At 41.8% G+C, this 21748-nt stretch overlaps 1 protein-coding gene across 1 annotated transcript in view; it reads left to right on the top strand.

The window, feature by feature from the left end:
• EPHB4 (EPH receptor B4) overlaps positions 1-6916 on the top strand; it is a 16298-nt gene extending 9382 nt beyond the window's left edge. Inside the window, exons 8-12 of the mRNA XM_027844099.1 lie at positions 611-883; positions 1502-1651; positions 2356-2549; positions 2781-2936; positions 5784-6916. Coding sequence (XP_027699900.1) covers positions 611-883; positions 1502-1651; positions 2356-2549; positions 2781-2936; positions 5784-5913 — 903 coding nt within the window. The 3' untranslated portion in view covers positions 5914-6916. The remainder of the gene's footprint in view (positions 1-610; positions 884-1501; positions 1652-2355; positions 2550-2780; positions 2937-5783) is intronic.
• The last annotated feature ends 14832 nt before the right edge of the window (positions 6917-21748 follow it).

Genomic DNA, 21748 nt, shown 5'->3' with positions numbered 1-21748 from the left:
CTTAAAACTGCAGTAAGACACCCTATATATAAAGAGCCTATTAAAGACATTATTAAATAAATAATTAATAACAATTAAGTAATAATATTATTAAAGAGCAGTTAGCAGATACATTTATTGAGTATCTGTTGGATGCAGAATATGCACTAAGGGATAGAAAAAAAATAGAAAACATAATCTTTGTCTGATAATCTAGCCTTAAGAGACAGGATGCATATGCTTAGAGAATCTAGAACCAGATTATCCAGTCTAGCCCTTTCGTGGATGAGGAAACCGAGGCTCAAAGAGATTAAGTGACCAGCCCAACATTAGTAAGCAGTAAGTCTGGAATTCAAACCCAGGTCCTTCAAATCTAGGGCACTCCTCTGCTCTCACATTGGTAAAATTATGCAAGTCTGGAACCAAGCAACAAAGTATAGGTTGAAAGGGAATCAGAATAAGAAAGGGATCAGCCTGGAATCATCTGGGGAAAGATTCCTAAATGAGGTGGATTTTGAGGTGGGTCTCAAAGGAAGTTGAGAGGAAGATGGATTTTCAGGGTAAAGGAAAGAGAACATTCCAAGAGTGGTGACTGATGGGTGTCTTAGTTAAGTCCTCCTGCCTCTTCTGATCCACTGCACCCTTGTCTTATTTCTCCCTCTCCCAATATCACCCTTCCACTTGTCAGCTTAATGATGGACAGTTCACAGCCATCCAGCTGGTGGGCATGCTGCGGGGCATCGCTTCAGGCATGCGATACTTAGCAGAGATGAGCTATGTGCATCGAGATCTAGCTGCCCGAAACATTCTGGTCAACAGCAACTTGGTCTGCAAGGTTTCTGACTTCGGCCTCTCCCGATTCCTGGAGGAGAACTCCTCTGACCCCACCTACACCAGCTCCCTGGTAGGTATAAGGAAGAGTCGAGGGAGGTGGGATGCCTGGGTATCTGGGGCGAGAAGGGGAGGGAATGAGGGCCAGGAAAAAGACATGGGGCCAAAGACTGAGGGATTTGATATTTAGGTTCAGGGGAAGGACTAGGAGCTGTGAGACACCTGGAAAGATGGAGAACAGATCACCTGGGTCTCTTGGTGAAGGAATATGGGCTGCCTGTGTGGATGTGGTTAGGGTTTAAAATTAGGGTTAGAATTGAAGTTAGGGAGCAGGTAACCTTGATGACAGGCAACAATTCACATTTTTGTAGTGTTTTAAAAGTTAACAGAGCACTTTCCTCATAACAACCCTGTAAGGTAACTAGTGTAAGTATTAGCAGCCCCATTTTACAGATAAGAAAACTGAGGCTCATAGAAGTATCACACGGACATATGCCAGAGCCTGAATTTTAACCAGGATTTCTAGGCTCCAAGTTCAGTTTTTTCTCCCAAACTCTTCTTCCACATTGCCTCTCTAAGAAGCCTAGGACTGAAGTTGAATGTCTGGGTTGTAGAAAGTAAGTCAGAGTTAGGTAGTAAGAGCTGGAGTTGGAGCCATCTCTCATGTTGCCCTTCTCATTCTTTTGTTCAGGGTGGCAAGATCCCCATCCGTTGGACAGCCCCTGAGGCCATTGCCTTCCGGAAATTCACATCAGCCAGCGATGCTTGGAGTTATGGGATTGTGATGTGGGAGGTCATGTCATTTGGGGAACGTCCATATTGGGACATGAGCAATCAAGATGTAAGTCCGTTTCCTCAAGATGTTCCCATTGGATATGTCTTACATGCCCTAAAATACATTATACAGAATTCTTCTGGAGATTTTCAATGTGATCTTTCCCTCCACCCTACAGCCATCTATCCGTCATTATTAAGCTGGGAGGGAAGAGAATTTTCAGAATGGTCTCTGCTGAAAAGAGGTGGGGTAGGTAGGAAGACATCTATGGTGTTAGGGATAGGATTGAATCTTCAGAGGTCCATAGGATTTAGAACTGAAAGGGACCTTAGCAATTATATAATCCAACCCTCTCATTTTACAGATGAGTAAACTGAGCCCCAGAGAAGTTAAGTTACTTGCCTAAAGTCATAAAAGTAGTAACAGAACCAGAATTCAAACCCGGGGATTGAACTGCATGGCTCCAAATGCACCACTCTTTCCTTTAGGGAAACAGAGGCTGGAGTGTAGGGTAAGAAAGGCTTTATATCTGGACCACAGTTCAAAGGCCATAGGAGGCATTTGAAGGGTTTCCCTCCATATCTATACTCGTCCCAAACAGTACACATAGATTGCTCATACATGACCATGTTCCCTCAATCTGCTGTGACAAATCTTCCTTCAAAATATTCACTGTTTTGATGTAATGATAAAAAAAAAATAATCAAAATATTCACTGTTCACCAGACCTCACTACTTCCTGACCATTTTTTTCCCCTCCTACCTGTCAGGTCATCAACGCCATTGAGCAAGACTACCGGCTACCCCCACCCTCGGACTGTCCCACCTCCTTGCACCAGCTCATGCTGGACTGCTGGCAGAAGGACCGAAATGCACGACCTCGCTTCCCCCAGGTGGTCAGTGCCCTTGACAAGCTGATTCGTAACCCTGCCAGCCTCAAAATTGTGGCCCGGGAGAATGGAGGGTGAGAACTCTGGTCTTCTATGGGTCTACCATCTGACATTCTACATGACTACTGGAGAACCTCCCTCCTCCAGAAAGATGCTTTGCTGATGTTGTATGGAACCATTCTCTGTCTACCTCCCGATACCTGGCCATTCGGCAATGTTCTATCATGCTATCCTCTGCTCCTTCCCTTTCCTTACTCCCAGTGCTAATAGTGCTCGGCCTTACATACCTCTCCTTTGCCCCACAGGGCCTCCCATCCTCTCCTGGATCAGCGGTTGCCTCATTTCTCAGCCTTTGGCTCAGTGGGTGAGTGGCTTCGGGCGATCAAGATGGGTCGATATGAAGAGAGCTTTGCAGCTGCTGGGTTTGGCTCCTTTGAGCTGGTCAGCCAGATCTCGGCAGAGTGAGTTGTGGGCCTGTGTGGGGAAGCAACAACTAGGGGAGGAATGGGGGAATGGAGGCATTGGGGAACCAGAAGAGTGTCAGAGGATTTGGGTAGAGTTCTTTGTAATTGACCTGTATGTAGTATTAGCTTTCCTTTTTGAGTAGAGATGATTGCTTTAACAGCAAGAACAACCTGACAATAGCATTGATAAAATCAAGCACATTGAGAGCTCCAGCCAACCCTGTGATTAAAAAAAAGATTCCAAAATCCTTAAAATCTGAACATCTAAGAATCATGGAGGAAATAACTTTAAGTGATTAATGATTTTTCACCTGCTCCTGTCTCCTTTCTAACTTGAGCTATTTTTGTTCCATTTAAATTTCTTCCCTGAATGTACGTTCTCCTTTTTCCTGGCTCCATCTTTCTTTTTCTCTTCTTTCCTCCTCTATGTCCCCCTTTCCCCCTGTTTCTCACCCTTTTCTTCTGTCCCTAGAGGAGGATGAGCAGGATGGTGAGGGGATTCAAACCCCAGGGCATTCAAAGAATGTTAGGGATATCTAGTCTTAAGAAGAGGAGACTTGTGGTGAGAGAGGTGGTATGATAGCAGCCTCCAAGTATTTGAAGGGCTGTCATGCAAAAGAGGATCTAGTTCAACTTGTTCTTCCTGGTCCCAGGAGGCAGGATTAGGATAAAAGGATGGAAGTTTCCAGGAGGGGCAGACTTGGAAGAACTTCTCAACAATTGGGGCTGTCCTTGGTGGAATGGGAGGTAGTGAGTTTTCCGTCCCTGGAGAAGTCAGAACCATGAAGAGGATTCATATTTTGGAGAAAGATTGGACAGGATGACCTCTGAAGCCCTTCTGTGCCTTAAGGACCCAGTACTCTGCTCCCTTTCTCTTTGTTCCCCATTTCTCCCTTCCCTTCCCCATTCCTTCTCCACAGTCTCTCTTCAGTTTAGGTCATAGGTCCAGCCGCCTTCATTTTATAGATGAGAAAACAAATTGTCGGAGAGGGTCATATCACTACTGGAAGAGCTGGAACAAGAACCTGTCTCTACTTTCTTTTACCTGCCTCTGCTTCACTCTTCTTCCCTATCTCTTCTCTCCTCTCTGAGAAGGCGCTTTCATTTTCTATCTTAGCTTCAGTTCTCCCCTTCCATCTTCTCTCTTAGTCCCCAGTAGAATCAGGCAAATCTGTCTTTGTTGGTCTTTGGTCAGTGAGCATTTAATTTTTTTTTTTTTGGTGAGGCAATTGGGATTAAGTGACTTGCCCAAAGTCACACAGCTAGTGAGTGTTATGTGTCTGAGGCTGGATTTGAACTCAGGTCCTCCTGACGTCAGGGCTGGTTCTCTATCCACTGTGCCACCTAGCTGCCCCAACAGTGAGCATTTATTAAGTGCTGCTCTGTGCCAGGGACTGTGTTAAATGCAGTTGATTTTCTTTTTCCATCTGTTCTCTTCCCTTAGTTTTTTTTTTTTTACCATCAGCTCCTTCCTGTTGTCCCCTTCTCCCTCCACTACTTTATGTGTGTGTCTCTCTCCTCTTTATTTTGGCCATGAGAAGCAGTGTGGTATAATGGAAAGAGCCCCAGATTTAGCATCAGAAGGCTCCAGGTGAAAATACTAGTTCACCCACTCATTACCTCTTTGACAAGTCCCTTCCTCTCTCTAGGCCTCAGTTTCCTTATTTGTAAAATGAGGAGGTTGCACTGGATTATTATCCAGTGTTTGCTCATGCAATGCTTCCACCCATTCCACTTTTCTAGGGACTCCCTCAGATATTGGACTTCTCTTTAACCCTACCTTCTCACCCCTGGAGTCAGGAAGACTGGAGTTCGAATCTAGCCTCAGATATTTACTAGCTGTATAGCCATAGGCTAGTTATTTAACTTCTGTCTGCCTCAGTTTCCTCAACAATAAAACAGGAATAATAATAGGTAGTACCTACCTCCCAGGGTTGTGAGGATAAAATGAAATAATATTTGTAAAGCACTGAGCACAGTGCCTGGCACGTAATAGGCACTTAACAAATGCTTGTTTCCTTTCTTCTGTCCTTCCCAGGCCAACCTGCTTGGATGCTTCCAGCCCCAAGAAAAAGTATAGATGTAGTGAGAAACTAGGACTTTTAAAGAAGGATACTGTCAAATTAGAAAATTCTAGGGTCACAACCAGGATAGTGTGGGATCTTAAGATGGTGTCATATAAAGATTTATTGAAGGAACTGGGGTTGTTTAGCCTGGAAAGAAAATAAAGGAGACATCCTCACATGTTTGAAGGTCTGTCACTTGGAAAAGGAATTAGATTTGTTTTGCGTGGCCCAAGAGGACTGAATTAGGAGCAATTATGGAAAGTTGGATAAATAAATACAAAGTTCCTCCCTCATTCAACCTGTAATTGAAACTCCTATTAATCAATACAAATCACCGGTAACTCTACAGGTTAGAGTACGTATTCTTAGTTTTTTAAACAGTTTTGATAACTGCATTTCGATATAATTGGTTTCCTTTATAATCATTTGCATTTTGTTTTATGCACTGTGGTGAGTAAAATGAAACTGAGGCCAAAAAAAAGGTTGGATAAATAGATTTCAACTTAATGTAAGGACAAACTTTCTAATAATTAGAGCTGTCTCAGTGTGGAAAGGACTGCCCTCAGGGAGAGTGGGCAGGTTAGAGGTCCTCAAACAGAGGCCAGAGAGGCATGTTGCTGTTGTGTAGTGGGGATTCCTTTACATATAAAGGTTAGATAAACTTTGAAGTCCCTTCTAATCTGAGATCTTATAAGAAATGACTAGCGAAGGTAGGATGAGGATTTCTGAGAGAGAATGCCTGTAATGACCTAATGACCTCTACTCCTCCTTTGCATAGAGATCTACTCCGGATCGGCGTCACTCTAGCTGGACACCAGAAGAAAATACTATCAAGCGTCCAACACATGAGATCACAGGCCAAGCCTGCAGCCCCAGGAGGGGCAGGAGGACCAGCACCCCAGTACTGATCCCCATTTCTTCTGCTGCTCCTCCCCAGGAGCTCACATCCCTGGAACAATCCCAGGAACCCAGGATTCCTAACCTGTTCTTCCCCAGCAGAGTTGAGGTGCCACCATACTCCTTAACCCTGCTGGATTGCACTTTGAACCCATGGGGGATGGAACTTTGGAGAGACCAGATTTGGGGATTCAGTCACATGGGAGTGTTCGAGGAGAGTTCGTGGAGCACATATCCACTTCTCCCAGGATCTCCCAGGCTTTCCTTCAGAACTGGTTATCGCTTGAGGGAAAGGAAACAAAAGTTATCCAATCTCCAGTCTCTTAACTCTTGCTCTCCACCCTATGGTTGGGAGAGAGGGGTGAGCATAGCTCCCTTTCAGGGTCCTTCTCATCATTGAACAGGACTCCTCAGGTGCTTCTCTCCCACCCCTAAGAGGCCATACTCCACACAGACCAAAGAGAGGACAGAGAGACAGTCCCATGATATCAGAAGTGGAATGATGTCGCAGGAGGCGGGAGTCAACTGTGAACATGTTGGTGTTGCATATGACATCATTTTCCTGGCTGTTTTGTTATCCTCCTAGAAGTGATATCGTCACCCCACTTCATGTTTTTTACCCTGTAAATGCCCCTACCCCACATCTGCTGCCTTCATATTGAAGGTTTTTTGTTTTTTTGTTTCATCTTTCTGTTTCTTCCCAGTTCTTGTCACAACCTGATGTCTCAGGGGACCTGTCTCCTTTGTTGTTCCTCTTTGTATGCCCAGACTGGGATAGGAGGTTACAGTGTACCTGCCTGATCTCTTGAACAGTACATTTGTCACAGCCCATCCTCCCAAGATGGGGCATCTCATTCTGGTCTTGCCTTATAAAGGGATTACCAGAAGAGGACAATGGGGAAGGGTTGAAGGGAAGGGCCCTGGCTGACAGAAGTTCCTTGGAGGGGTTCTTAAATTATAAAGATGTTGAGGGTGTTTTTTGTTTTTTGTATAAATAAAAGAAAACTAAGGAAATGGTGGACTCTGGGCTGACTTGGAATCACTGGATTCCAAGAGGATTAGTGTCAGGAAAGTGAATAAGAGTTGAATGAGGAACAGGGAAGAATTAAGGGCTAAACGTGGGTCCTTGAAGTTACTGGGCCAGAGAAGAAAGAACAGGAGCCTCATTTGTGAGCGTTTGGGGATGAGAATCTGCTAGGGAAGTAGAATGCTTGGGTTCCAAGCCCCAGGGTATTTGGGTTTGTGTGAATGAGTCATTGGCAGCTGCTCCTGAAGGCTCCAGTTCCTGCCAAGAGCCCTGGGCATCTCCGGGGTGGGGCCATCTTTCCCTCCTCCCCAGGCTGCCCCTGTCCCAGCAGGCGTCCTGTGAGAGAAGGGAGGAGAAATGCAGGGCCTAGCAGTCCAATTTAGCAGGCCCTGAGGGGAGGGGAAGGGGAATTTGGGGGGGACCCAGTCTAGAGTGGGGGGTTCAGGCAGCAGGGAAGACAGCTGTAGTCCAGATGTTGACAGCTGGGCTTTGCTGCAGAGGAAGGAGCAAAAGGGGTGAAATGAGAGGGGTGGAGTTTACCGTTATAAGGGAAGGCAGGGGAAACTAAGGAGTGGGGGTGGTAGTAGAAGACCTTGATCCCTGTTCTATCTTCCTGAGCTGTTCTTACCCTACCCGCTTGGGTCTAGGAGCATGATTTTATTCAGGAGGAAACCTTGGCTGATCCTCCCAGCCAATGATGAAGAGAGGAGGAAACCTGTCTGGAGGTTTCTTCTATTTTATTCTCCCCTCCCCTAGTTCTGCTCTGATCAGGCAGACAAAGTGGGGGCCATTCCCACTTTAGCATTTTCTTTTTCTGTCTCTCCTTACTTCTATCGCTGATAACTGACTTTGTTTCTAAGCGTTTTCTCTTGTTCTGTAGCTCTGCCTTTGTCTCTATCTCTCTCACTCCTTTTTGTATCCAGAGCTACGCTGACATTTGGGAATGGATCCCACTGATGAAGAAGGCCTTTGGGGAAGCCTGGGGAGGGGCAGGGCAGCGACTGTGAAGGTAATTGAGCTGTGGAGTCCCACTGCCATTTTTGCATCAAGGATGCCCCCTTGTGGTGTGTTAGGGCAACCCTAAATGCCCTTCCCTTCCAGGCATACTGACTGCTCCACAATTTTCCTCTCCACATATACACGTCCATTCTTTTAACCCAGGTATCTTTCAGCTACCCTTCCCACAGCCCCATTTTCCCCCTACAAAGATAAAATAACATTTGAGTCCCTGGTGAAAAGTGAAAGTCATACATGAAGGAAAACACAAGATAGAGAAATTATCCACACAGGGAAGCTGGGCCCAGTGAAGACTAGGTATCCTGGAAAAGTGGATGGAACGTAGGACTGGGCATCAAAAACAGCTGAGTTCAAGTCCTGATTCAGCCACTCACTAGCTGCTTTTAACTTTTCTGAGCCTCAGTTTCCTCAACTGAAAATGAAGATAATAATATCTACTTCTTAGTGTTGTTGTGATGATCAAATATGTGTTATATGTGAAGTTCTTTGCAATTGTCAAAGGGCTATATAAACGTGAGCTATTATTATGTATCCAGGCTGCTAGAAATTTGGTGCTAGAGGCCTCTTCCCTTTCTCTTTTCCTCTGAGTACATGACTCAGTCAGAAAGTCAAGGAGGAATCTAGAGGAGAAAGAAGGAGCAAGGGGTAGTGATCAAGGGTAGGAAGGCAGAGCACTTGTCCATGGATCAGTCTCTTGTCTCATCAGTGATGGTGGTACAGTGGTAGGCAGGAGAAACTTCCCAGGCTTCTATGTATATGCAGTCCACTTTAATTCCAAAGTAACCTTCCTGCCTCAGCCTCAAAGTGGGCTGCTTCTTGGGGCCAAGAGGAAGGAGAGCCAAATAAGGCTAGATGGCTGGGCTGTGGGAACCCCATTCTCCCCATTCTCTATCAGACTCATCTTCACTGAGGAAGAGGGATACTTCATCTAGAGTGGGGATTCGTAACCAGGGGTCCACCGCCCCAAAAAGGTCAATTTAAGGGAGTACATGAACTTAGATAGAAAAACAATTATATTCATACTTTCACTAATCTCTAACTGAACTTTATAATTTCCTTCAATTATGAGTGAATGCAACAAAAGTTTTTCTGAGAAGGGGGTCCATAATCAATTGGCTTCACTAGACTTCCAAAAGGGTCCATGACATTTAAAAAAAAAAAAGGTTAAGAACCACTACCTTAAAGGCTTAGAATTGGTAACTCTTGGAAAGGAATATGGAGAATAAAGGTGAAGGTATCTTCTAATATCCAGGTGTTTCGCCTCCCTCATATCCAGATTTCCTCTCTTCCCAAGGTCCCCTCCATTCTTGGCGTAGCTAACCCAACTTGGATTTACACTGGCATACCTAAGGTTCCCAGAGACAGTCATAACTATCATGTCACTACTCTCAAGGTTCTAGGGACAACCTTAGTGAGTATGTGTGTGGGGAGAAGACCTTTTACTATTCGGCACAACACATGAACCCCCAAGAAATTGGTCACCATGACGCTATTGTCTTAAACATGAAACATTTACTGAATAATAAAGTAAAAACAAAAATAATAACAAACAATCGCTAGACATCAAAAGCAGGAATAATCAAGACATCAACCCATCCATAAATTTGGGTCACAATCAATCAATAAACATTTATTAAGTGACCATTAGGGCACTAGGGCAGCTAGGTGGCACAGTGGATAGAGCACTAGGCTTGTAATCAGGAAGACTCATCTTCATGAGTTCAAATCTGGCCTCGGACACTTACTAGGTGTATAACCCTGGGCTTGTCACTTCACCCTGTTTGCCTCAGTTCTTCATCTAGAAAATGAGCTGGAGAAGGAAATGGTAAACCATTGCAGTATCTTTGCTAAGAAAACCCCAAATGGGGTCATGAAGAGTCAGATGTAATTCAACAACAAAGTGGTCATTATTATTTTTATTGTTTATGTTATATATTTTTTTAATATAATATGTCAGGCACTGTGCTAAGCACTGGGGATACAAAAAGAGGCAAGAGGGGCAGTTAGGTGGCACAGTGGATAGAGCACCGGCCCTGAAGTCAGGAGGACCTGAGTTCAAATCCAGCCTCAGACCAAACACTTGACACGTACTAGCTGTGTGACCTTGGGCAAGTCACTTAACCCTGATTGCCTCACTGAAAAAAATAAAATAAAATAAAAATAAAAAAAGAGGCAAGAGACAGTCTCTGCCTTCAAGGACCTTATAACCTAACATACAAACAAATATATAAAAAGCAAGTGATATACAGGATAAATAGGAACTAACTGGAACTAAGAAGAATTGTAGAAGTCTTCTTGTAGAAGGTGGGATTTTAGTTATGAATGAAGACAGCAAAAGGTTTCTGAGAAGGTGATCCATGGTCAATTGGCTTCATCAGATTTCCAAAGGGGTCCACAACGTGAAAAAAAAAAAGGTTATGGACCACTGCCCTAGAGACTTGAGTGTTGGTAGGTCTAGGAAAGGAATATGGAGATTAAAGATGAAGATAACCTCCTAATACCCAATTGGCCCTTAGTTGGCACTTAAAGAAAGCCAGAGAGGTCAGTAGTCAGAGCAGGGGAGGGAGAGCATTCCAGGCATGGGAAACCTAGAGATGGAGTGTCATGCAGTGTCTGTAAGGGAGAGTGGAAGTGCTTAAAGAAACCTATCAGGGAGACCCAAGTGGGGAAATCCTGAGTGCTCAGGGCAACTCACGACTCTGGACTGCTGGCTTTGATTGTCTTTAGTTCCTTCAGAAACAATCTGCATGACACAAAGCTGGTTGGCTCCTAGCTGCTCCTGTTCTGGTGATACTCATTCATTGCTCTCACGCCAATCAGCAAGGCCGTTCCTCTCTGCCAATCAGAAAGTTCCCAGCAAAACCTCTGAAGCTGTCTTGGAAGTCTTCAATGTTTTCTGTACCTTTTTTTTGGTGACTGTTTACACTCCCCTTACTCTCCTGTATCTCTTCCTATAACTTCTTTTCCGGGATTCTTAACAGTTGCTAATGCCTCAAATCAGAGGCTCCTAGTGTAATGAATCATCTTTAGGAGATGACACTCAAAAAAATCCTTCTGAGAAAAGGGGACACAGTGGATAGATCATGGGAGCCTCAAGGTAAGAAGTTGTTGTTTAGTCAATTAGTATCCAACTCTTTGTGGCCCCATTTGATATTTTCTTGGCAGAGATACTGGAATGGTTTGCCATTTTCTTCTTCAGCTCGTTATACAGATGAGCAAACTGAGGCAAACAGGGTTAAGTGACTTGCCCAGGGTCACAAAGCTAGTAAATATCTGAGGCCAGATTTGAACTCAAGAAGATGAGTCTTCAGGCCCAGCACTCTATCCGCTGTACTATGTAGCTGCCCCTAGTGCCTTGTTGAATGAATGCTTTTTTGTCCCCCTGAAAGATATGAATTCAATAGCACATATATAATTTTCCTCACACTCTCCAAACACTTAATTGGTTTGTAATATTTTCGGTTATAAACTTCAAAACTCTAAAATAGTCATATACAAATAAGCTGATGGACCACAATGGCCTGTAGCCATATTTATCTCAGTCCTTGGTCTACATTCAAACAGGTCCTTTCAGTAGTTCATCTGTGAGGGCAATTCTCTATCTAGTCTTCAGAATGATCAGTGTCTCTCCTCAACACTTAATCTGTTCCTCACAAGCTGATTTTTATCTTTTTTTCTTACACCAATGTTCTTTTTCTGGCTTTTTCTTTTTTTTTAATGGTAATTTTTATTTATTTTTTTTGTTTTCAACATTTACTTCCACAAGACTTTGAGTTCCAAATTTTCACCCCATATCGCCTCTCCCTCACCCCAAGATGGCATGCATTCTAAATACCCATTCCCCTAGTCTGCCTTCCCTTCTATCTCTCCCCCCCTTCTCTTATCCCCTTCCGCTTCAATTTTCCTGTAGGGCAGGATAGATTTCTGTACCCCATTTCCTGTATTTCTTATTTCCCAGTTGCATGTGAAAACATTTTTTTTAAACATGTGTTTCTAAAACTTTGGGTTCCAAATTTTCTCCCTTCCTCCCTCCCCACCCACCCTCTTTGATAAGGCAAGGTTATATATGTGCAGTTATGCAAAACACTTCCATAGTAGACATGCTGTGAAAAACTAACTCTATTTCCCTTAATCCTATCCCACCCCCCCATTTATTCTATTCTTTCTTTTGACCCTGTCCCTCCTCAGAAGTATTTGCTTCTGATTACTCCCTTTCCCAATCTGACCTCCTCTCTATCATTCCCCTACTCTCTTGTCCCCTTCCCCCCCTATTTTCCTGTAGGGTAAGACAGATTTCCATACCTAATTGAGTGTGTATGTTATTCCCTCCCTAAGTCAAATCCTAGAGAATAAGAGTCACTCATTCCCTCTCACCTTCACCCATTTCCCCTTCACTGTAAGAGCCTTTTCTTTTCTGGTTTGTTTTTTGTTTTTTTTTGTGGGATAATTTACCCCGTTCTACCTCTCCCTTCTCCTTCTCCTAGTATATTCCTCTCTCACCCCTTAATTTTATTCTCCAGATATGACCCCTTCATTTTCAACTCACCCTGTGCCCTCTATCTATATCTATATATACATACATATAATTTTTTCCCCTCCAACTACCCTAATACTGACAAAGGTCTCATGAGTTACAAATATCATCTTTCCATGCAGGAATGTAAACAGTTCAACCTTAATAAGTTTCTTATGATTTTCTCTTTCCTGTTTACCTCTTCATGTTCCACTCGAGTCTTGTATTTGAAAATCAAATTTTCTATTCAACTCTGGTCTTTTCATCAAGAATGCTTGAAAGTCCTCTATTTCACTGAATGACCATTATTTCTCTTGCAGGATTATACTCAGTTTTGCTGGGTAGGTGATTCTTGGTTGTAATCCTAATCTTCTTTGCTCTCCGGAATATTATATTCCATGCCCTGCGGTCCCTTAATGTAGAAGCAGCTAAATCTTGTGTTATCCAGATTGTGTTTCCACAATACTTGAATTGTTTCTTTCTGGCTGCTTGTAATATTTTCTCCTTGACCTGGGAACTCTAGAATTTGGCTACAATATTCCTAGGAGTTTTCCTTTGGGGATATCTTCCAGGAGATCGGTGGATTCTTTCAATTTCTATTTTGCCCTCTGGTTCTAAAATATCAGGACAGTTTACCTTGATAATTTCTTGAAAGATGATGTCGAGGCTCTTTTTTTGATTGTGGCTTTCAGATAGTCCAATAATTTTTAAATTCTCTCTCCTGGATCTATTTTCCAGGTCAGTTGTTTTTCCAATGAGATATTTCACATTGTTTTCTAATTTTTCATTCTTTTGGATTTGTTTTACAGTGTCTTGATTTCTCATAAAGTCACTAGCTTCCAATTGCTCTATTCTCATTTTTAAGGAAGTATTTTCTTCAGTAATCTTTTGGACTTCCTTTTCCATTTGGCCAATTTTGCTTTTTAGGGCATTCTTCTCCTCATTGTTTTTTTGGACCTCTTTTGCTATTTGGGTTAGGCTAATTTTTAAGGTGTTATTTTCTTCAGTATTTTTTTGGGTCTCCTTTAGCAAGCTGTTGACTTGTTTTTCATGATTTTCTTGCATCACTCTCAGTTTTTCCTCTACTTCTCTTACTTGCTTCTCAAAATCCCTTTTGAGCTCTTCCAAGGCCTGGGACTGATTCATATTTTTCTTGGAGGCTTTGGATGTAGGAGCTTTGGCTTTGTTGTCTTCTTCTGGTTGTATGTTTTGATCTTCTTTGTCACCAAAGTAAGATAATATAGTCTGATTCTTTTTGCACTGCTTACTCATGATCCTGGCCAATTACTTGAGTTTTAAACTCTTTGTTAAGGTAAAAGTCTGCTTCTAATGTGAAGAGTGTACTGTCCCAAGCTTCAGGGGGTTGTATAGCTGTTTTCAGAGATACTTCTAGGGACCTGTAAATTTTCAGTTCTTCCAAGGTGGTGTGATAAGGGGCGAGGTGTTGCCTCTCCACCACCACAACAAGTTCTACTGCACCAGAGTTCCTCCTCACCCCAGGACCACCCCTCAGAACTGTGACCCAGATCCAAGCATGGGCAGAGCAAGAGATTCCTGCCTCAGCACTGGCAAAGAGATTCCTGCAATCCCCCTCTGATCAGCCACTCGATTCCCCCTCAGTCTGTGGGCAGGAAGCTCAGGAAAAAGCCACGGCCACAGCACTCAAGACTTGTGGCTAAGACCTAGCTCCTCTCTCACCAAAGTAACAGACTTTTCCCACTGACTTTCTAAGTTGTCTTTGGCGTTCAGGGGTTGAGAAGTCTGGAAACCACTACAGCTGCCAGTGATTCAATCCTCTGAGGCCTGTTCTAGGATCACTGTGGCCTGCGCACCCATGCCAAACTGCACTCCTCTCCCCGCCAGGCGCGATATACCTTTCTGATCAATCATCCAGGCAGTCTTTGGCTGGAAATTTGTTTCACTCTGTCTTTTTGTGGGTTCTGCTGCTTTGGAATTTGTTTAGAGCCTTTTTTTAGGTATTTGGAGGGCTTTGGGAGAGAGCTCAAGACAGTCACTGCTTTCCCTCCGCCATCTTGGCTCCACCCCTCCTGACTCCTTTTTCTGTCTTTTTCAACACTCACACTGTTCACATATGGAAGTGGGCATCATCTTGCATCAGGATGCATATATCCTTCCTCTTAACCCTATTCCCAGCTTTCCCTTTCCATTCAAGAGTTCCCTCTTTGTACCTGAATATGGCATGGCAGGGATCAGCAGAACGATACAGAAAGCAAGGAGCTTCATGATTGTGAGATGGTGTGAGCTAAGGGCTAGCTCAGGATTTTGAGGTATGGCAGTAGGATGCCCAGGTCTGTAAAGTTGGCAGAGATGGTCTTGATATCCCTGACCTGAGTTCAGGTTCCTTTTATCAAGGGCTTATCTCCCAGTCTCCATAGTAACTAGAGCAATGGATGAGAGCAGAGAGATGAAGACACGCAACAGGATTAGAAGTATGCTTTCTTACTGAGGGAGAGGGGGAATATCTCACTGCCCAGTACTCAATACTATCATCAGGGTGGTGTTCAACCCAACCTTTGAGTCTTCTCCTCAGGATCACAGCTAACTATCCCTGATTGAGGAGGTCAGGGATAGCTGGGTCCTTGAGGGAAGCAGGTCTAGAGCAGCTCAAATGGAAGGATCTGCTGAGGAAAGGTTACTATGGTCTAGTGGTTTGGAGAAGAAGAAGTAATAGTGTCCTTTCTCCCAAGTCTTAGAAGTTAGAGCTCTGTCTCATGCTCCACCTTTCTTCTAATATCTTCCCTCATCCCCCAATTTGATACCAAAGTTCCTAAATACATGTAAATCTCTCTGTATATGTATATACATATATATATATATACATGTACATATAGGCATATACACATGTATATGTAGACATATTTAGGAACTTTGGTATCAGGTATACGTATTGTGTGTATATGTACATATACCTATATATACATGTGTTCACATATACATGTATATATATGCACATATAACATATACATACATACATATCCTCAGGTTACATATACACACATATATGTATATATATTTCTAGATGTAGAACTTTCTCCCTTAACACCCCAGACTTGAAACACATATTCACATCCCTCCCAGAATAATATAAAGAGCCATGTTTTATAAATAAATATTTTCTTTTCCATACTCAGAACTTATTGACCTTCATAGTGCACTTAGGAGCAATACATGAAGGAGGCACCTGCTTCTCAACCTTTGGACCCCTAACTGTGCTTAAGGACTTTCTAGGCCTAATTTTTGTCACTTTCATCAGATGATTGGCTTTGTTTTTGATTTGAATTTCTTTCCTGGTAGAAAGTAGGGAATAGACACAAAGGTAAGTTGATAGGCCTTCTCATGCTGAGCCTCTAGCCTCATTTTCTTGGTCCATCTTTGTCTCCCCAATTATCCCCATGCTCTTCTTGTAGATACAGATACTGGCCACACCTAGTATGACCACTGCAACATACATCAGCACTCACCAGCAGGATGCTGAGGTTAGCTGATATAGTCTGGAGATTGAGGGATATCAATTTATACATAATTTATACATAAAATTTACATAATTACCTAATTACAAAATTACATAAAATTATACATAATTTATACATAAAATACATAAGACCATAGTACTCAGAGCTAGAAGGAAACTTAAGTATCATCTAATCCAATCCCTTCATTTAACAGAGGAAATGAGGCCTGGTGAGGTAAAGTGACTTACCCAAAGTCATACAGGTTTGTTAAAAAAAAAAAAAACACAAAAGTAGTAGGATTAGAATTCAAAGCCAGGTATTTTGACTCTAAATCCAGTGTTCTTTTCACTATATATCTCTACTTCTTTTTATCCCCTATTATGTCATAAGCCTCTTGAAAGTGAAATGTTTTAACTATGTATCCTCAGCTCCTTGGAGCCCTTGATATAATAGATATTTAATAAATATTTGTTGAACTGACCTGAATTGAAGGGTAGGAAGAATCAATAGGAGATGCTCTGTTCTGTTTAGTCCTCTTGTTCCCAACCCACTAGGAAAACTTTTCCTATTAGCCTCTAGAAGCAGTTAGTTCTTCGTCCAGGGGAGATATTAGTCCCAGTGGCTTGTGAAGAGTTGAAGTGGTTGTAGGGTTTGGATTGAGAGGCTCTTTGTGCTTCAGAACATGTAGAGGTTCTAATATCATTGGTGGCCTCCTTATTCAGCTGATCCTCTGACCTGGGCTGTCATCTGGTAGCTCATTGAAATTTTAGTCCTTAATAGGTAGAAATGGGAAAAGGAAGATTAGGAAGTCAGTGGATAGGTAATAGGGAATGGAACATGGCAGCAGTGGTAGGACATAAATTTCAACAGGGAAGTGGAGACTTAGTTGACAGTGGAAGACTGAACTAGGATTCTTTGATTTAGGAAAGGAGAAGAGAGAAAAGGATTTGGTAAAAGGAAGAGAAAAGGGGTGTACGGAATTATAATTCCCATAATCCTCTTAAAGTTACCATCTGGGAACTTATTGCTATCCCCAAAGCTCATGAGATATATAGTTTTAAAGTTCCTGATGGAATAAAGTTTGAGGGCTTGAAAATGTTGGGGAAATGTTTTCACCTGAGAGGATAAGGTTCACACTTGCAGGTGAAGTTGGGTAATATAAGGGTGATTCCTGCCTGGAGGGGAGCAAGAGAAGAAGTCATGAGACTGAACACTCTCTTCTCTGAATGAGAGAGACAGATAGACTAAAATTTTATCCATCTGCTCTTTTATATATTGCTAGTCTAAGGAAATGTTTCTTTTAGGTCCCAGCAACTTTCCCTTGAAAGAGAAGGGGTTAACCCAAAATTACATCCATGAGCTCAACTCCTTCCTCACATGCCAGTTGCACAAAAGACCGTCACAAATAGTGAGTAGCTAGTAAATCCATTTACCCAAGCAGATAGCAAACAGAAATTGAAGAAGTTATAGATTAGAATTAACCAGAAAATACAGAATGAATGAGCTTTCCCACTAGGAGCAAGACATCTCAGCTCAACTGAGAGAGAAACTCTGATCCCACCCAAGGGGAAATTCCTTGAAGTATCTATGCAGGCAAACTGGAAATCAGTAACATGTTGAGAAGTAGGTCTAAGTAGGCAGCATCAGTGAAGGAAAGGTTACTAAGTTTGGAGTGGGACTAGAGGGGAGAAGTAATAGTGTTCTTTGTCTGGAGTCTCAAAAGTTGGTTATATTCCCTGCTCCCCTTTCTTCCACCCCTTCATCCCTCAACTTGACATCAAAGTTTCCTACATGTTTTTTTTTTTTTCTCTATCTGGAGTCAGTCCCAAAGAAACTCTGGAAACAAGTTTGTCTCTTTCAAAGAAGAAATGGAGAATTTCTTCAAATTCTCCAAAGTTCTTGCATCAGTTCTTTCCCTCACATAGACAGGCAATGCCTGGTATTCATTCTCTCCAACAAAAAGGATCTTATTCAAATGCTCCAGACTTGAAACTTGGGTTATTCCTGAGGGGAACAGGAACTCCCTGGGACTCAGAGAAGACCTCTCTCCAGTAACCAATTTACATTTGCAGGTAAAGTTGTCTCTTTTCTGCTCCTGACACAATCCATCATTCTTGCAAAGATTCTACCCACTGAGGCTCTCTGGAGACATGAGGATAGAGAATGACTAAGGCCATATGGGTAGGAAATAATGGGAGTACTTAGGGGCCTTAGATTGAAGGGAAGATTGGATTGTAAAGGCATCTTTTGAATGGAGATAGTGAGGAAGCCACTCTAGACACAGGGGGTAAAAAACAAGTGGGCCTTCCCTGGAGAACTCTCAACCCAGAGGCCTCATTATCCTCTTCCCCATTCCTCTGTTCTCCTTATTTGTCCCTGCCATGTGTACTCTCTCTCTCTCTCTTTCATTCTCTCTCTCTCACTCTCTCTCTTTCTCTCTCTCTTACACACACACACACACACACACAGCACATGTGTGCATGCCTCAGGGTAAACTCACCAGCAAAGTGAGTGACAAGGAAATATAAGGCTTTAAAAAAGCACCAAAGATTTCAAGAAAGAGAAAATTCGGTTAGAAACCTAGAGCACCAGCAGAAAAATCATTACTAGTAGAAGATACTAAAATTATAAGGGAAGAGGAGTACCAAAATATCCAAAAGATTACAAACCTCTCTAAATACATTTTGCAGCAAGCTGTTCCATAATGTTTCAAGTGAGAAGTAAAAATCTTGAGGTAAGGGATTTTCAGAAGGGAGCAAATGGCAGAATTTAACAACTGCATAGCATAAATAATTAGCATAATAGAAAAACTTGATTCAAGTTTTGCTTTTTTTTTTTTTTAGAACACCAGATTTGAGAATACCAATATTCTGAAATAAGGACAATTCGGAAAAGGAAAATGAAAAAGGAAAGCAAAAAGCAATAATGTTACCTAATTTTCATATAAACAAAAGCCACTGATCTTGAAGACAGTTTGCATAGCTGCAACCTAAGAATCATAGTGTTCTAGAACAATACAAGTCAAAAAATCAGAACACTATGATATAAGAAATAATACATAATGTAAGAAAGTGTCTACTAATTCTGAATACAGAAAACAAAGCACAAATCAAAAGAACCCTCAGATGACTTCTAGGGAAAACAACAATTTACCTTGTGTTTCAAAATCCAGGACATCTAGTGGTTAAATTTGACAATTTCAATGACAACAAATTTTGCAAATAAAAAAAGGGAAGACATTCATATATGAAGGAAAGGAAATTCAAATGCTTCAATGTGTGTGTGTGTGTGGGTGGGTGTGTGTGTGTGCGCACGTGGGTATGCAGTTGTGCTCAGTCTTCTTTTTTCTGGTTCAAATGAACATGACCTCCACTGGATACTTCTTCCTCTGCACTCCTTTCTCCATGACTATATAGTCTTCATTTTATACATCTTTTTTATGCAATAGTGTTTTCCTGTCCCTTCTTCCTTCTTTCTTTCCCAGTGTAGTTCTTTATCCATTTTTGTTTTCTCCTAAGACCATTAAAAAAACCCACAGACTCCTTGCATTAGAACCTTTCTTCTTTATGACCTTTAATTAATTATATTAGTTATATGTTAGATATGATAAGATATAAACATAGCATAATATAATATAAATTACACATATGTTAGATAAACACTTTATTCTCACATGTTCTTTTAAAATTACATTTTCAACTACTATTTCAGTTATATTACACATTATATATTATTTATGTATTACATGTATAATATACTATGTAAAATATAATTATGTTGTGCTGTATTTATATTGTATTATATTATATTACATTGCATTATACATTAGTGAAAACATTTGTTCCTTATCTCCCATTAATATGTAAATAGTTAATTACCACATATTGTTTTCAGTCATTTCAGTTTTATCCAACTCTTGGTGACCCTATTTGGGATTTTCTTGGTAAAGATACTGGAGTGGTTTACCATTTCCTTCTCCAGCTCATTTTACAGATGAAGAAATGGAAGCAAACAGGGTTAAGTGACTAGCCCAGGGTCACACAGCTACTAAGTGTCTGAGGATGAATTTGAACTCAGGTCTTTCTGATTCCAGGCTCAGTGCTCTATCCACTATACCACCTAGCTTCCCTATATGTGGGAATCTCCACATAGTCCTTTTCATATATACAAATATATGTACCTTTTTTGTTTCCCTTGACATCTGAATTCCTGTTTCCAAATGTCTACTCAATTCTAGTTATTTCCCCAGTAATGCTTGAAAATCCTCTATTCCATTTCTCCCTGCAGTATTATACTGTTTTGTCAGGTAGGTTATCCTTAGTTGTAATTCTTTATCTCTTGCTTTTTGGAATATTGTATTCCAAGTTCTCCTTTTATTTATACTGGCATCAGCTAAGTTTTGTGGAATCCTTATTATTGTGGCTCCTTGGTAGCTATTTCTTTTTGGTTGTTTTGGAGTATTTTTTTTTAACCTAGAAACTCTGGATTTTGGTTCTGATGTTCTTGGGAGTTTTCATTTAGGAGTTTCTTTCCAGAGGTAACTGGTGGATTCTTTCTGTTTTCATTTTGCCTTCTAGTTTAAATAGTTCTAGGAAGTTTTCATTTATAATTTTCTGAAAAATGCCATCTATACCTTCTTTTCTGATAATGATTTTTGTAGAGTCTGATAATTCTTAGGTTGTCTTTTCTTGACCTATTTTCCAGGTCAGTTGATTTCAATATTACTTTTTAAGATTTTTTCTTTTTTTGTTGTTTTGATAGTTCTTCTTGTATCATTGATAAGTTGCTTTCATTATGGTTCATTCTAATTTTCAAGGCATTCATTTCTTGAGTGAAATATATATATATATATTCTTGGCTAGGCAATGGGGTTAAGTGACTTGCCCAAAGTCACATAGCTAGTAAGTGTTAAGTGTCTGAGATCAGATTTGAACTCAGGTCCTCCTGACTCCAGGGCCAGTGCTGTATCCACTGCACCACCTACCTGCCTCCCAATATATTTTTTTTAATTGAGTTTTACCTAGACTTGCTGTGGGCTCACTGTTCTCTTCTGGGGTTATGGGATCTCCTGAGTATCTCTCAAAACAAGGTATTTCCTCATACTATTCATGGTTTTCTTTGGTTTGCTTATGGAGGTGGGGATAGGAAATCTGTGTTTAAGTCAAGATCCAGAACTGAATGGTGTGGGCACGGTCCATCCAATCAAGTATAGTGGCCCAGAGTAGGCCCCTACTTAAAGGTGCTCTGGGGCTGCTTTGGTGCTGGGCTTTACCTGGGTGCTCCCTCCTATCACATGACTCTAGGACCTCTCCCTACTGTAGGCTCCAACTGTGGTCTTTCTCCTCTGCTGCTGAATTCAGGGGTTATCCTCATGTTGGGCTCTCATCACAGGTTCCAGGGACTGCTCAGGCTGGATTTTAAGTAGACCTTTTCTCCCGAAGTTTGGTTCAGGGCACTGGTGCCAATGTTGGATCCTGCCTCCAATATCCCAAGGTTGACTTCATTGCTAAGACAGGGTTGAGTTCAAGCTTTTGGGACTAGCCTAGCCTCAGATTCTGTTTTTGAGAGTCCTGGGCTAGAACTGCTTAGAATATTCTGAGTGTGCTTCCTCTGAAGCAGGCTTATGCAGCCAGTCAACAGTTTGGGGAAGCTTCAGGCTAAGCTATGTTACTCTGCAGCTTGGACAAGAAGTGATATGCTTGACCATCCAGAACAACCCAAAGTCACTCTCCTGAAATCCTGGCCTCAGGGAAGTCTTAGGCTTTCTTGGTCACTGTAGAGCTCAGGCCAGAAGTTCTGGAACTGCCCTGAAGGTT

This window comes from Vombatus ursinus, unplaced genomic scaffold, assembly GCF_900497805.2.
Source record: "Vombatus ursinus unplaced genomic scaffold, bare-nosed wombat genome assembly UNPS02005197.1, whole genome shotgun sequence".
Taxonomy (NCBI): Eukaryota; Metazoa; Chordata; class Mammalia; order Diprotodontia; family Vombatidae; genus Vombatus; species Vombatus ursinus.
This window is presented reverse-complemented; position numbering and strand designations above follow the sequence as displayed.